This window comes from Channa argus, chromosome 11, assembly GCF_033026475.1.
Source record: "Channa argus isolate prfri chromosome 11, Channa argus male v1.0, whole genome shotgun sequence".
In the NCBI taxonomy this organism is placed as follows: Eukaryota; Metazoa; Chordata; class Actinopteri; order Anabantiformes; family Channidae; genus Channa; species Channa argus.
In genome coordinates this window covers 13499802-13516463 of record NC_090207.1, presented here as the reverse complement: position 1 = coordinate 13516463, position 16662 = coordinate 13499802, and the positions used below count along the sequence as shown (strand labels likewise).

The following is a 16662-nucleotide window of genomic DNA, read 5'->3' as shown; positions in this document are numbered from 1 at the left end:
AAAAGGAATCCTAAAGTTGACAAAGACGCAGGGGAAAATATTCACGTGTTGATCCTTATCTTGGGGATCCTAATAAAAGTGAATGCCTCGAAGATGGATCAGAAAGTGTCACATCAGAGAGACTGCTGCTGACTTGAATCTACAGCCACGATGGATTTCCGTGCTGGTAAGAGTCTTAAACTGAGGCCAAGTCCCGTTCTGACTATTTTTAAGCCAGCCGGTCCCACAAGTGTTAAACTTGTGCTGAAACGCGGAAAGTGTTGCACAACACTGCAACTCTAGTGGTTACTGCAGATCAGTTCTCTGTATCTGTGTATGCAGATCTAATCCATCTTTACTATGTGCTCTTGTATCTTTTTTTTTAGTCCTCATCCTGTGTCTACTCGCTGCACAAGCTGACTGCAGAACTACACCAAGTAAAGTAAAACGGGCCTTGAACAGTACTATCCAGGACATTCAGACGGAGCTGCAGACTGCGCGGAAACACTTAGTAAGTTTTATTGTGCACACGTGCAACTTCTTCAGAGCAGCTCAAATGGATATTCACCTGCAGTGATGGAAAGAAGCGAACGGGTTCAGGCTTTGAATAGCAAAATGTAAATTTTGTGGCAAAATACCTAACATTTAGTACAGAAAATTGGGATTTATAATTGGATGATTTTCAGAGTAAAAATGACCTATATAGGATGTCCACTACTAGGAGCCCCAGTGAATATAGAGCAAGTGGATTCGATTTCAAGTTTATTTATACTAAAAATGTTTCAGTATTAATTGTTAATGTATGTAACAGCAATTTACAAGGGTGTTGGCATCACTGACGGGAAATATCAAGTGAGCTACTTAAGTAAATGCAAAAGATACTATTGCCTGTAAAATACTCCATTAGGCTAGGAGTACACCTCTCTCATTTTAAATGTGACTACAGTAAAGTGTGACAGAATGTCCTCTTTCAGTGTTACAGGCTGGTTCATTTACACTGCAGGAGCAGATTGTCAAAGTTTTGTGTTTTAACTAAGCAAACTCAACCTTGACTGAAGTGAATGTGAACTAACTGCCTGCACTGCTAAATGCTCATTTGTCACCTCCGTCTTCTGCAGATCGACCTCCGGCTGCATCACACCAACTCGTGCACGGAACTGAACAACGTCGAGCTGGGGGGGCCGGAGGAGCAGCCTACCACCATGCTGCAGCTCTCCTACTTCAAATGCTACATGCTGGAGCTTTCCAAGCCGTCCAACGAGCTGACCGTATGGCTGCAGAACATCTCCCAGTTCATCAGCAGTATGGAGTCTTTGATGGGCTCTACAGTCCGTGTGGACTGCAAGGGGCCTGACTTTGAGAACGGCATAGAGCGCTTTGTGTACATCGACTGTCTTCTGAATCGTCTGGACATGCGGATTAGCAAAATACAATTTTAGATAGTTGCGTAATGGTGTCTTTATGTATTTATTTATTTATTTATTTAAATTATTGAAAAAGTATCTTGTGCCCTCAAGTTTTCTGGTGGTGCCTTGATGTGTATTGGGTTTTGTATTGTTCTTCACCACAAGTTATTAGTATGTAATAGCAATACAGTAATATTTATTTAACAAAATGTGTATTTATTTAAAATAAAGAATAAGAACTCAGAATTCTAATTGTTTTTGTTTTTATTATGAGTCATAGTACTTAAAAGCATCACATATGCTGCATGTAGATGTTTGGGAAGTTTGGAAGACAACAAAAACCCTAAAATGCAACATAAAGTCTCTTTACTTCCTATAATAAATGAAATACAATACTAATGGTGGGGAGAACTAGCATGGGCAGATCGAATATGCAATTATATTATCATACAATAGCTGGAGATCCAGCCTGGTAACATTTTAAACAGTATGGCAATCGAACAAAAACTAAATTCACCGAAGATATATCAAACTGCAGTGAAACAGTCACAAAAAGAAAAATTTTCATTTGCAATAGTGACAACTATAGCTACATATAGAGGTGCATTTGCTGACAGGGTAATAAATAAATTTGGTTGAATGTGAGCTTTTTACATGTCCAACTCTGCACTACTGGACATTATAAAAGGGTTTTCAATAATCTTAATGTTCTGTATTGTCAAACTGAGCAGCCTGTGCATTGACAGGAAATTAATTTTACAAAAAAGAAAACTAAAATCCCTCACCAAGCTACATTCAGTCCATTTAGTCCATAATAAATGGACTGAATGTGCACAATGCACAAAAAGCGGTACATTCATCAAATATAACAGAGATCTCAGAGTAAACATAGTCTTTCTAATAAAAAGAAAGTAAAAGAACAATCACAGAATTCACATCTGCCTGAGGAGTGCTGACCCACAAAAAACAAACCCCCCAAAAATTACAAAATCAGATCAGCCAACAGATATCACACCTAAGGACACTTTGACCTTAAGGCTGATGAATGTCAAACATGCTAAGTAAATATGCACAGTGTCTAATTCTCAACCTGTCAACAGAGCATTATTTAGCATAAAAGATGTCAGTATGACTAATGGATGATTAAACTACTCTTTGATATGGCTTTTGGTCTTTTCTGTGTGTGCAGTGTCGTGATGTAGTTTTCTCCTGTGTCTGCCAGTGACACACATTATAAACAGGTTTCATTGTAAGCAAAAAAATCAAATGATGTTATGCAAACTGTACCTTTAGAGGAACCATCTCTTCCTGCTGAGAAAGATTGTGACTTTATTTGTTCATAGCTGAATGGAGAAGAATTACGCTCATCAGCGCAGCCCTGAGTGATGAACGAATAACAGAAAAAACAGCTACTGCTGTGCAATAGGCTAATGTGTATGTTCCTCTGTACTGTAGTTTTAGTTATTCTCCCTATGAGGGCTGTAAGTATTATTGGTCTATAAGGCTGTGATTTGGACAGTAGAAACCCATGTATGTAACATACCACATCTAAAGTGACTGCTTTCTTGTGTGAGGAGGAAGTTCAGCATGGACGGAAAACCACCAGGCAGCTACCGTCAACTGGCAAAACAACATTTACCTGAGTAAATGAATGATAAAAAATTATGATTAATCCCTCGGTTCAAAGCCCTCAAAACACAAAAAGAACACTAACTAATTTTTTCCTTTTTTATGTGGTAACATTATGTTTGTAGACTACAAAAGTATTGTAATTTAAATGTGTTGTTCAAAATACAACGAAGTGTACCAGTTTCTTATAAAGTAGGAAAAAGTAGGAAGAAGCTTTTCACCTAAACAAGGTGAAGGTAGTTGCTGTCATTTGATTACATTATGATAAAAGCCATTTTTTATGCACTGTTGACAGTAGGGCTCCCTGTGTGCATCAATGCTAAGAATCAAATGTACAAAAGAAGAAATGTGTTCATCATACATACAGAGTAAACGTAAGCCAGACCTAGCCTGCATTCAGCATTTAATGCCTTTTCCCTGGAAGTTGTGGATCTGTGGAAAATGTGCTGACTTTGTTGAAAGGCTACAGCATAAAGTGGTGATATGTCCTCTAGATGGCTGAAGTGAAAAGATGGCTTTAAGGTCACGTCACCTTCTCTGAAGATGAGGCTACACATCTGTTTGTGTGACAGCCTGGATGGCTTCTTCAGGCAGCAGAGAAGGATCACTAAGAATGGATGTGGTCGTGCTCAGCTGGCGAAGTGTACTCAGAACCACTGAAAAACAATAAACAACAACTAAATAACCTGAGGGTGAAACGTAACTTCAATCTAACTGTCCTGCTGTGTATCTTGCTCCTCAAGTCAATTTGCAATTTCACAGCCTGATTTTAAAACCCAAGTACTCTAATGTAAAACCAGGGTATTTAACAGCTGCTAAAATATTTCAGATTACTTAAGTTTTATTAATTTTTTTATTACAGTCTTTATTTCATGTATTTTGGCTTCTTGGGGATAGTAAATTGAAAGCAACACTGACACTTAATAAAGTTGATACTTTACGGTAAATGATGTTAAAGCAGCAAGAGAGGCAGAGAAATAAGACAAACGGTTTCTTTTTTAAAATTAGTTTTTTTTAAAGGTGTGGATTCTTTTGTAGGCAATACATTTTCTTAACATTTTCACAATTTCTTCTGTAAGTAAATATTAGCATTACAATATAACATTAAATATTGTTAAATGTTAAATATATAAAAAACATACACTATATTTTATAAGTAAAATTTTGTAAAAGTATGCATTTGACTAAGTTACTCAGTACTAAATTCAGCTGCCAGCTGCTGTGAGGACATGAGACAAAAACTTTAATGGCTGCTAACATTAATCCGAATCATAAATGTTATTACATTTTATTAAGTGCTAAGGCGTATTTTTTATGACTTTTGGCAAATTTGTCATTTTCTAGGACTTTTTCGCGACTGTGGCATTAAACATTCTGCATAAGAACTCCATGTGTCATGCAGAGGAAAATGAGTCAGAGAAAATTTTAAATGTGGTCTTATATGTGAATTTTTTGACTGAAGGCCACTCAGACAGATTTGAATCATACGATTTAAGGGGACAACCCAGCTACACATGGAATAAAAAGCTGGATACTTAAGTGAAGTGCCCATCCTCTAGAAAGCTGCTAAAACAGTGAGTGATGGAATGATATAAATCTTTTGACGTCACTTTACATTATCGGATTCGCTAAGCGTAACTTTTCAAGTGAGACTAAACCAGGAACAAAAGCAAACTTTTTGACCAAGTGGGAGGTAAAGAAAAAAATAAACTTTTGGAAACTGTGTTCATCACAGATAGAATGATGTAGTGTTTTATTAAAAAGCAAGAGGCTAAATTTCCTGTCATATCATAGTTCGCTGATAACAGAAGAAAGCATAGGAAAAAAACAAACAGAGATAGTGACAGATAAGTTATAGAAAGTCCTTTCATATAACTGTGATCTAACTCTTTGCAAATGGAAGGAAGTCCCCTTTGAGTTGTAGATGATCCACAACTATTGATCCTTTCTGTGAAATCATAGTGTGTTTAAAAGCACTATAGTAATGGAGTTATAGGGACATTTTTTATTGATCTGATTTCCTTAATGTCACGTAGGGAAAATACTAGACAGAAGTCCACATGGGCACCTCATATTCTGTGTGTGATTTTTCAGCTCAATAAGCTGACAGGCTTGCTGACTGATCAGCATTTAATTTTTCCATGCCACATTCTGTCCACTACATAATTAAAGTCAACAGACAGTATTAATGTTGTGGCTGATTGGTGTACATAGTGATGTGTCTTTGTATGTGACATATCTTGATTCCTAGTCTAACTGTAAAGGAGTTCATTACAAAGTAGTCTCAAGAATTCTGCAGTTATTATGTCAGTGTTCCCACTAAACATATTTTTCACAATGAAAGTCAAGACCTTGGGGATGAGTAATCATAACTACTACATTTGAAATATGCAAATCAGGTGAGGGGTAGGAGAGAAAGTAGATTGTTATTGCAGATCTACAATAACCAGATAAGTACAGTTCTTGTAAAAGGATTTTTAGATTAGACGCATAAGTGCATATAAACCCAACGACAAAGCTGATGGGCCAGTGATAAACAGAACCTGTGAATGTGTGTTAACTCACTTGGTCTGAGCATGGGAAGGGAGCAGTGACGGTCGAGCCATTGTAGTGTGGTGTGATACAGGTCCGTTCTGCTTGTAGTTGACACCATCTCATTGAATGACTCAAATAAAGGCTTGATAATGATGCTGAACTAAAATGGATTATGATCAAGGATTAAAATACAAAAAGAGATAAAAGCAATTTTGCCCAGCCAACTGTTCAGCACTGGACTTTTGTGTGCAGGAATGTAGGTTTGTTTCTTAGTTTGCTAAAACTGAAAAATATGCATCGAATAAAATATGTTTATAAATAAAAGCAGCTTTTTAAAATTATAAAGTGATTTTTTTTTTTACATGCATTAATATTTGTAATCCCCGAGACACAGCTGACTGACTGAATTTAAATGAGTTTATGTATGACATTTTGAGTGATAGGATTTGCATACTTTCTTTCAGTCTTCCTCTGATATACTAAATACAGGATGTCATAATTCCGTCATGTATCATTCTGATCTGAGGACACAATCAGCATTTCACACCAAAGCAAAAAAATGCTTATGCCATACTAAGTCAGATTAATAAGCAACAGTGTAAGCACTCTTTCGGTGTAGGATACAATCCAGAACTTCCAGTTCTGAAGAGTTCGGTTCTTTACGTATTCATTGAACTTCTCTTGCATGTAGTCAAAGCGATGTCGCCTGATCGGCACTCCTGTTGCAGGCAGCTGCTCCTGACACAGCCTGCAGTTAACCAGTAAGAAAAGACAGAAACAGTAATGTTTTGTATGCATGTCTTATATGATGGGAGATATACATACATGTTTTACATACTTAATAGAGGCGTTGAGCTCCTCTATCTCCTCTCGTAGTCTCTTGACCTCCTCTTGCATCAGCTGCCTCTCCTGTTGGAGCTTCCCTATGTGCTCCACTGTTTTCTGCAATGTGACTGCATTACTGATCTATAAATAAATACAGCAGGAAGAAAAAAAGCTAATCATATATATAGAATTATACGTGCTGTAATACATTGCTAAAACAAGACCGAAGATAATGATGTACTAAATGTATTACAAACATTTTATGAAGACACACACTTACATTTGATTGTGACTTTAGAGTGGGAACCAGGTTGCAGAGGGTTTTAAAACCAATGTTTATGTTTGATCGTCTCTTTTGCTCTGCAGATATGTGTGTTGTCCTCCGGCACTGTCACACAGCAGCAGTAGAAATATTAAAACAGAGGCCTACTGAGACTGTGTCATATACTGCAGAGGAAAGAGGGAATTGCTACACATGTTACAAACAGGGTTAAACATTAAATTGAATTCAGTATGTGTTAATTTATTTTTAGTTCTGGGATTTAAGGCTTTCCATCTGCATGCTTATTTAAGACATGTAGGGCCATATAAGCACTCACAATAGCTAAATATTCATTCTAAGGAACAAACACACACAAACCTGATTTTGTTCATTCTTTACCAGAGCTGTATTGCTGCTGCTGATAAGTGACTGGGGACTAGGAACTTGATCTAACATACATGGTGACCCTTGACTTGATCCTGGCTGACTGTGAACTGAACAGAAGAATAAAGTCAACAAATATTTGGTGGATTAGAAGTTTAAGTCCACTTCCTCAAGAGAGAGAACTCTCACCAACACTAGAGGAGGCTTTCTGATTTTTCCGAGTGGAAGAATAAGACTTTTCTTTGGGGACGATCGGCTGAGGAGACTTCTGTGTCGGAGACACAACGTGATATCCAGGAGCCTGAGATACAGGAGAGAAAAGTTTTAGATAATTACATTTATTTTCATCTTTATAAATTGCACATATCAATATATCCTGTTCTGATATGGGAGTAGTATAATTAAACATTCCAGATTTATCATTTTTCATACCGCTGCAAGATGAGATGAAGTAATGACTACTCCTGGGTTAGAGACCACATCTCCTTTCAGAGGTGCTGGTGTAACAATAACAGCATTGGGATATCCTAGGAAAGGGGCGGAGAGGATTCAGAGCATGTCCCAGTAACACACCACATTGTTAGATTTAGTTGCCTTCATACATAAACACATATACATGAATTATCATCAATAACACATGGGTCTTCCCCCCTTGCTTTCATCTAAGATGTTTTTCAGTTTATGCAAAAATAAATAGGTTGTTATTAAATCTTAAGTATTAATCTTTTTGAACAGGTTTCAAATGTGTTTATTTTAATTTTGAAACTAAATTTAACAATGTCACATTAAAATAATAGCACAGGGGACACGCTTGGTGTAAATTTCTTATCCATTCTCTGATTCCAATGCTGGCAAATGTTTTCTTCTGTGGTTTCCAAAAGACATTATTATTGATACAAGCTACAGTGCATACAAACATGTACATCCCTATCATTGTCAGTCAATGAAGGCAGTCAAAATGGTTTAACTGCCATCTTGTGGTAAAGAAGTTAAAGTGAAACTGCTCCACTGAAAGATGAAAGTTAAAATGCAGGATAAATAATTTGATCTTGAGATTAGACACAGACCTGCTAGAATGAGGTGAGATGGAGGGATGGTGGAAGCAGGAGCGATCCTTTGCACAGGGCGGATTTTCATGGCACTGGAGGACGAAAAGGGGCGAGGCAGGGCAAAAGTCTGAGTGACAGCCAATGGTTGAAGTTGGGACGGTGGAGGTTGCGAGGATATGGAGCTATACTCTGAGCTGTGGCTGAAGGTAGTGGCTGCATCACTAGGTATGACAGTAGGCGACTCTGTGTGTGTAATCACAGATGGGGCTACGGTCTCATCCAGCGTAGTTGTGCTTTCCAAGGGTGAAGGAACCATGGGTGATGCTGAAGCCATGTCCTGGCTCGAAAGGCACTGTCTCAGAGGACCGTGGGATAAAGGCTGAGAGACGGATGAAACCACTGCTTGATCACTGGGCGCCACCTGCCCAGGAAACAGAGGCATGTAGTTTTGTACATAGGCAGCATTACCTCTACCACCACCACCATCACCTGTTTCATTGGTTTCATTGGCCATGGGAGAGGGGACAGGCACAGGACCAGAGGGGGAGATGTGATTGGTTGTGAGCTGCATGGAGGACATTAACTGGCCCTGGCAACAGATAACAAAAGAAATGGGAACAAACACAGTCATTTCTTATAGTTCAATATGACATAAAAGAAACGCTGTTCTACCTGTTCTATTTTGTGCTGGTCAAGATTGACAGTAAAATGGTTAACTTACCACACATTATAAACATTTTATATGGTTTGTTATCTTCTCATCATCACATTATCCGAGGTCAAATATTTGACGTTAATTATTGTGATGGAAAATCAAGTATGAATAATTTTATTGCTTATGTTTTGTCTAGTTGTAATGATAAAATGTACTCATTGTACTTATGCAGGATGTTTTATAGGGGTGTTGTGAAACTTGGTTTTCATGTTTTTGTTCTGATAAGTGTCTGTAGAAGTCCTCAAGGTCAGTTATATCGTAGACTACCCCCTCTCCAAGTTACACCAGATTCCTATCTGCTTAATGTATGTTGGAAAAGTTACCATAAACAGAGAAAGGCTGGAGCCATCAGCCTGGGGGGGTAAAGAGTATTCTGTCCAGCAACAGAAAGATATAAATTCATGTTTGACATGTTATGTCCTTAGAACTGCACTGGATAGAGGCTTGAAACTCTGTTTGTGCACTTCTCTCTTGCAAGAAATAAAACAGTTAAAGATATCCTTGATTACCCTCAAGGGGTCTGTGACCAGAAGTTTTCAAATTTGCCATGACCTTTCTGGCTGCTCAATAACTGCAACTAACTAGCACTTACCATATCTTTAAGTGACTCTTTAATAAGAGAGGGATGAGTAGTACATTATGAAAAGTGGATGAATCCTTTTGAAACATTTATTTATTTGTCTCTCTCTCTTCACTAATTTTTCACCATTTTTTTTTTTGGAATGTCAAATGTGAGACAAAAATGACAAAACTATTTTATAGAACAGCACAGTGTTCATGAGTGGTGAATTGGCCTAACTATTTCCAGGTTTTCCAGGACATGTGTACAGCATTTTATTTTCTAGTTACTTAAAGCCACAGTGTGCAACTTAAGCCAGTCTTAATGTAAGATTCAGAACCAGTTCTATTTGCTCTGCCCGGCCCCCCGTCTCTCTACTCTGATACGACTTTACTTCAGCCTTTACACTCTGCACAGCCCTTCAGGTAGTTATAGTAATCAAATCAAATGAATATCAAATAAACCATAAAGCTACAAAATAACCTACTAGTCAAGCATAAAGCCTAGTTGTTCTCTTACTGGTCAGAAGGGAGAGGCTCAAGCATAAGGCTTTTAAAAGGGAATTTTTTACACTGTTTCTTTAAGTCTAAATTGTTTAAATGGCTTTGACCTGAAATTTTATTTCACGTGATACCAAAATATGTTTTGTATGGCTCAACAGTTAATTTTTTATTTGTGCCAACAATTCAGTCACTGGCTGAGGTAAAACTACATTTAAGTAGCTAATAAAAACAAGAACAGCAACATTACTTCTAAGGGCATTTCTAGAGGCACATGAGATTTAGCTTCTTTCTCATGAGAAAGAAGCTAAATATTTTTGCCATATTTTAAATGATTGAGTCTTAATAGAATATAAATGAAATATTAAGCAGTTTGAGCAAGTGCTAAGTGCTAGAGTAAATAATATTCAATGATATTATCTTGCATAGATGTTTATTTTTAACTACCATTAAGACAGAAGATCATAAGTCAGAAAGATGTGGTGAAAACCATCTTACAGTGGTAAAAACAAATTCAACACCTAGTTTGAAATCTTAGACAATTCACTTTAAGCACCATGACCATGGTGGTGTGTAGACAATTCACTTTAAACACCATGACCATGGTGGTGTATGTTAGGGACTGGCCCTTAAGTCAGTGTTTACCTGTGACTGGGAGCTGCTGCTGGGTAGTGAGGTGACAGATGAGGCAGTGGGGGAAACAGAAGGGAAGGTGGACTGGCGGAGGCTGTGAAATAAGTCTGGAACAAGAGTCCCTATGTTAGCCAGAGGTTAGTAAAACCTCATTAACTCTTGTGTTAGTCAACTGCTGTAGTAGAGTAACATGTGCGCTCGATTTCTTTAAACTGTGCACCATTAGTGTTTGTGTGTGCAGAATGGATGGTGCTTCACCGCTACCTTGCAATGGATCAAAGGAGTCCATGAAGTCTAAGTTGGGTTGTAAGGGGATGAGTCCTGGTTGGATCATGTCTGCATTTCCTGCATGAGCTGTGAAAAGTAAAGACACAGAGGTCTGATCTGCATTGTGGTCCAGCTTTAAGCAGAGGTCAAATACATATAATAAGTAGTTTTTTAAAGTTTGTTAACAAAATCAAATGTGTAATTTAGCATATTTTTTGAAATGTAATTAATATGCTTTGTACCTTTAATAAATAAACAACCAAACAACACAATGAATTAACTTAAATACAAAATATACAAATTATAAGTGGAAAATAAAGGATTAAATCAAAGTACTAAGTAGAATTATTCTAAATAAATAAAACATTGATGTCTCTGCTGAGTTTTTAAAATAAAAAATTTATGATTTCTCACCAATTTCTCTTGGATTGGGCCAGGATATGGGCTGATGTGAGGCCAACGTAGAGAACAAAGTGTCCGAAAACTCGGACATCAGAACATCCATGTCAAACAGGGGGTCCATCTCCATAGGGGCAGGGGTTTCACAGTGTTTACGGGGCGCACGACGTGTAGCAGTCTCTTCATCCTGATAAAAGGAGACACGGAGCATGTCTGGAGACACTTCCCCAAACAACGATAACTGCTCCGCTGGCCCCTTTGAGTATTCAGAATGCAACCACCAAGCAAGTTAATGACACACAAGCATGCAATGTTGAGTACAGCCAACATGGGGTGGCAATAAAGTATTGTTAATTCCAACACATGGACTTCAGACACATGCACTAGCCTAAAAACATTTTACCTCTTAGCAAGTTAAACGCTACCATATATCTAACACGATCAGTTAAATTGTATTAATGTGAAGGTCACTGAGTTGCATAGAGTAATTACATTAATATTAATAACTGGCTAAAGAGATTTTTATTGTAATGTTCATTTTGATACTAACAGTACCTTTACTAGTAGAGCCTGGTGCAATTTTGCATACCTTAAGCAAACTTGAGAGGTCATCATCCTTGTGCCTCTGTAACTGTAAAATAAATAAGTGCCATATTAGCTAAACATAAGTGTTTTATGAGTAGTCAGAAAAACAAAGACTAAACTAAAATATTGCAAAGTATTTATAAAAAGCTGAACAATGCAGTACCCTTTTCTTAAAGTATGTTCTCCACTTGTGGTATTCTCTTATGACAATTTCAATTCTTCTCTTCCAGCATTTTCCCTCTGTGGCAACGACCTGCAGAAGAATAGGAAGGGAATCCGGCGTAAAAACTGTGCCAAATCAACATGCGAAAAATGAGCCGCTGTGGCAACCCTGAATTCACGGGATAAGCCGAAAGGACAAAAAAAAAAAAACTGAACTAAAGCCTGTAAACACACAGCAAAAACAAAAAGAGTGACAAGGGAAACATAAAACCTAAATAAAAAATGTTTGAGATACTGAACATAAAATAAGATCCATGAGAGGATTTAAGTAATGAGTAACAAAAGAAGTCACTTTGTGTGTTTATACTGTACAAATTCTAATAATAAAAATTTCCTATCTTTACTTCAGCAGGACGATGGACATCCAAGTCCATATTTCCATCGAGGGGAGTGACAAAGTGACAAACAGGATTCTCCCTTTTCTCCACATCTGAGGGTATAAAAAATAGACAAGTGGTAAAACTACAGCAATTTTGATAATAGTATGTTAATGTATGACATTTACAGTACAATATTAAAAAAAATACCAGCTCATACTAATGACCTTATTTATCATGTATACAGAACACTAATTCAGGTGAAAGGTCAAAGCCCAGCTAACAGCTCATGTTTGACCCAGTTTGTTTATTTTTGTTATGTGAATAAGAGTTGCCATTAGTCACAGCTCATTGCATTTAAATAAACCATTATTATTGCAGCACGTGTCAGAGACAGTGCCAGTATTTTTAAGGCATCACAGAATTCACTTCTCTGTTGTAACAAAAGCAGATGAAACTCAAGTCACTTTATACTAAACCTTAAACAATTAAGCCTACAACTGTGTGAGTGAAAGCGAAAGTGGAACTCTTACACTGCATATACCAAGCTCTCCATATGGCGTTATTGAGACGGATTTTGTCTCTCCAAAGCAGCTTTAGACCTTTGAAATTCTTCCATTTGGGAGATACCAATTTACCACTGAAAAGACAAAAATCAAACATTTTCACAAGTGAAGGACTTTTCACGTTTTATGTGAACCTGAATAGGTAGACAACCATTTTCTCAACAATAGTCAAAAATAATGAAAACCCTGAAGGTTTATGTTTTTATGTTCTTTTTTGCATTATCAGTAACGCAGATATGACCACTATGGCCTGAATTTGGCTCCTGTATAACAAATTCTATATACATGTAGATACAAACTAAATACATTCTATACACAAAGAACATGAAAGCTCAATTTGACCCAAACATCACTTCTCTCTCTCTCTCTCTCTCTCTCTCTCTCTCTCTCTCTATATATATATATACACACACACACACACACACACACACACACAATATGACAAAGATATATAAGTGTGAAAGCATGTTCCACCTTTGACCATGTATATATATACGGCTCCAGTTGAATACATTTTGAATAATTTTTGTAGGCACTGTAAAAGAAGAAGTCATTAAAGGAATTGTAACAATTGTAACGAATGACTAATTAGAATCAAGAGAAGTAAGAAATTCACGTATCAGTGTACATTGAGTCAAACAGACAATAATGGACAGTGTTATGCCAAACTTTTTTAAGTTTATGTTTCATTTAAAGAACCGGGAGGACATATTGATAAAAAGAAAAAACATATTGTCCTTTTTCTAGCCTTGGCAGAGCGAAGTCTTTCTATTTTTTCTGTCTTTTTTCAGTATGTCCTTCTTGCCCATTTGTTATAATCCTTATATAAATTATATGTACTTCTTTTATATTTATGTACATTTCTGCATGAGTACAATATCAGCCCTTGGGTGTAGCAAGGGTTTCTTCAATAATGATCCCACAGGAAGACAATTGATCAGTGTTCTTGCTGTGGGTATGATAAACAGCTTAAAAATGTACTACCTCTCCTTTTAGGATGAATGACAACAACAGAACAGAAAGTATTTGCGGAGCTTTTTCTGGTCTATAAATAGTGTTCCTGGTGGGTGTGAGTTGGTATCAATTGCCAAGTACAAGGGAATCCTCTGAGCAGCTGGCTCTGCATCAACACTAGGGAGAATCATGGGGTTTGTGAGCCCAATATCCCTGCTTCTCTGTGTATATTATCAATAATTTGAAACAATTTTATGTAGTTAATTAGGCAAATTAAAAGATTTTGAAAAAAAATCTTTAAGCACTGGTAAGTTTCTTTTAGACTAAATGATGAATACCAAATTAAAGTAAAACCATCATATTCTGTAACCATAAAATAACAGAATTAATTGCTTTATTAATTTGGCAGTCATGCAGGCGGTTGGTGTATCAAAAATAACAGTAAGTATGTTTGGTGTTTTTAATGACTAACCACTTTTACTTGCTCCCAAATTATATTTGGAGTGAAACTGTCAATAGTTATGCAGTTAAAGAGAAAGACGATGGGTGTCCTGATCATTCACAAACACCCACAAAAATTAATTCATACAGGAATGACACTCCCTGAACAATATCGGTTTAGAAACCTGGGCAAATTTTGAGTTTAATTTTGTTACTTGGTAACATTAAAAGGAGCCAAGAATCGAACAAGAGTCTATTCGACCACGTGAATAACGGCAATCGAGCAAGAACATTACGTAATGGCACATATTTTATGTTATTCTATCAGCTATAAAAAGAAAACATAATTTTTCAGACATTTATCTAAATGGTTGTTTTTCAGAATAGGATTTGACAATAAATGTTATGATTATTTATGTATATTTATGATGAAAACAGTGGGTTTCCTGCCTTGTGACTCCTTATAATAAAGTACTGACCATTGAATACTAGAAACTTTGGGGATGCTCTAAACCAGACGTCTAGATATCACAGTTTGGCGTCTTGACAGTGTCGTTTACATCCTTACATCTATGTTCACGCTTCTAACACAGAAAGAAGTGACTGTTTACTTGCTGCGTAATATATCCCACCTTAGATCTGCCACGACGAGATTAACACTTTTATTCGCTTTATGGGGTTTCAATTGTTTGCTTTCAGTGAGGAGTCTGGGTAATTGTTTTGTGCACTAAACTATCTAAATAAAGTAGAGTTACAACTCATGTGTGGTCAAGCAGGAAGTTGTGTGAAGAGGAACTAAGTGACTGCAGTTCCATACCAGTGTGTCCTAGGCTGACTTCACTCATGTTGACAGGATGTAGTTGTGCTCAACAAAGACTAGCTTAAGAGCCACAGTGATAGTTAATGTTACCTCGTGAGTACACGAAATGTGTTAAAACTTACCTGTATGCAAGAGTCATGCACTCGAAGAGTTTTGTCAGCGAAGCGTCTATGGAGAAGTGCGATGTGCTCGCCTTGCCAAAATGATATGTCTGACAAGTCTGTTTGTTTACAGTGTCGAAGTCGTAGCCTTTCTTCGGGGGGTGCTCACTGTGGGGCGAGGACACCATAAAGTGTCCGCTGTGGATGATCTGAGACTCCAGCCCGTCTGCCCTTCTAAGCCCCAGATGAGTCTCCTCCACGTCCGAGTCGTCGTCTTGCTCTTGCTTTATGCTCGCCGGTGTGCGACGGTATTTCTGCCTCAAAGACATCTCTCTGGTAGCCAAGTCGGCAACTTACCAAACAAATAGCTAACGTTAGCTAGCAAGCTAGGAGAGTACAACTCTTCCCTTCATGAGGCTAAATAACGACGCTGGAAGCGCATCAGAGGCTGACCGTTGGTTAAACTTGGTCAGTTTGATGCCGTGAACCCCCACTTCTGGGTTCACTCATCTTAAAGCTCGTCACTGGTCACTAGTGGCCCAAGTTAACGTAACTTGTCTCGATAGAGAGTTGACGTAGTAAAGAGTCGCAGCGACCAGCTGACAAAAAGGATAGACGTTAGTTCCTAAGACTTGTGGGTAGTGACATCATGACACGTGACCAAGCTACGTAAAGAGGTGAGTTAGTTCGGTCGGACCAGGAGTTTTAATTCGCAAGACTCGTTATCTGTTGCAGATATCAGTATAAATTAGTTCTACCTAGTCAAAATGAACATTTTGGATATCCACGATGACTTTCTTTCTATCCACAATTGTCATTTTAATTAAGCCCAAAGTTATTTAGTAGTCAACTGCTACTAGTCATCATTTTAATTTCAGATGAAATAAAAAAGCATTCCAGATATCCAAAATGTATTTTTAAAGTCAAATTGCAATTTCTATCTATTATCACTAGAAACAATGCAACTGCAGATACTTAAGTATATCGTGTATATACACTCACTGGCCACTTTATTGGGCACACTGTACCTCAGTTGGTAAAGGCAGTTGTCCAGAGACCACAGGGTCAGTGGCTCAATCCCCAGTCCCAGCTAAATGTCAAAGTGTCTCTAGGCATGTCACTGAACCCCCAACAGTCATCTGGGGGAGCTTTTAGCTAGAAGCAGAGAAATATTTTGTTATAGGGATGTCAGAGAAGTGTTAAAGCATTTACGTATGTTTACACCTAAGCTAAAGCCATAGAAAGCAAGTTCAAAATTGTTGAAGTCGCTCGTAAATGTAAATGTAAATGTTTTTAAGTTAAAAGAGTTGGAAAGGTGATAATTCTACTGTTTGACTGTTATTTTTTTAAGTCCCAAGTGGGTAGTGGTGTCATACTGGAGCGCATTATATGAAGAGGTCATTTGTTTTGGCCAATTCATTAATTTTAAAACATTAAAACCACCTCCTCTAATAATGCACTCCAGTACGATTGTATTGCATAAGATTGCATTAGATTGTAAAGGTGTACCTAAT

The 16662-nt window shown here is 37.5% G+C and overlaps 1 protein-coding gene across 1 annotated transcript; it reads right to left on the bottom strand.

Moving 5' to 3' along the window:
* Nucleotides 1-1631: 1631 nt before the first annotated feature.
* On the bottom strand, nt 1632-15763 carry mlxip (MLX interacting protein). Its single transcript, XM_067521214.1, has 18 exons — nt 15170-15763; nt 12800-12906; nt 12294-12379; nt 11891-11980; nt 11732-11773; nt 11158-11398; nt 10741-10830; nt 10489-10583; nt 8088-8658; nt 7453-7547; nt 7210-7321; nt 7015-7130; nt 6655-6762; nt 6388-6515; nt 6174-6297; nt 5580-5709; nt 3547-3670; nt 1632-3024 (listed from the first exon to the last, which is right to left on the bottom strand). The coding sequence occupies exons 1-17, from the start codon at nt 15475-15477 to the stop codon at nt 3564-3566; spliced, it is 2550 nt and encodes an 849-aa protein (XP_067377315.1). The 5' UTR covers nt 15478-15763; the 3' UTR covers nt 1632-3024; nt 3547-3563.
* Nucleotides 15764-16662: the final 899 nt, after the last annotated feature.

Excerpts from the sequence above, each read along its gene's own strand:
- mlxip (XM_067521214.1), bottom strand. The coding sequence starts at position 15,477 with ATGTCTTTGAGGCAGAAATACCGTCGCACACCGGCGAGCATAAAGCAA. Across the intron at positions 8,659-10,488 it reads GCAGCAGCTCCCAGTCACAG|GGCCAGTTAATGTCCTCCAT; the intron begins GTAAACACTGAC and ends ATCTGTTGCCAG. Across the intron at positions 7,131-7,209 it reads GAAAGCCTCCTCTAGTGTTG|TTCACAGTCAGCCAGGATCA; the intron begins GTGAGAGTTCTC and ends TCTTCTGTTCAG.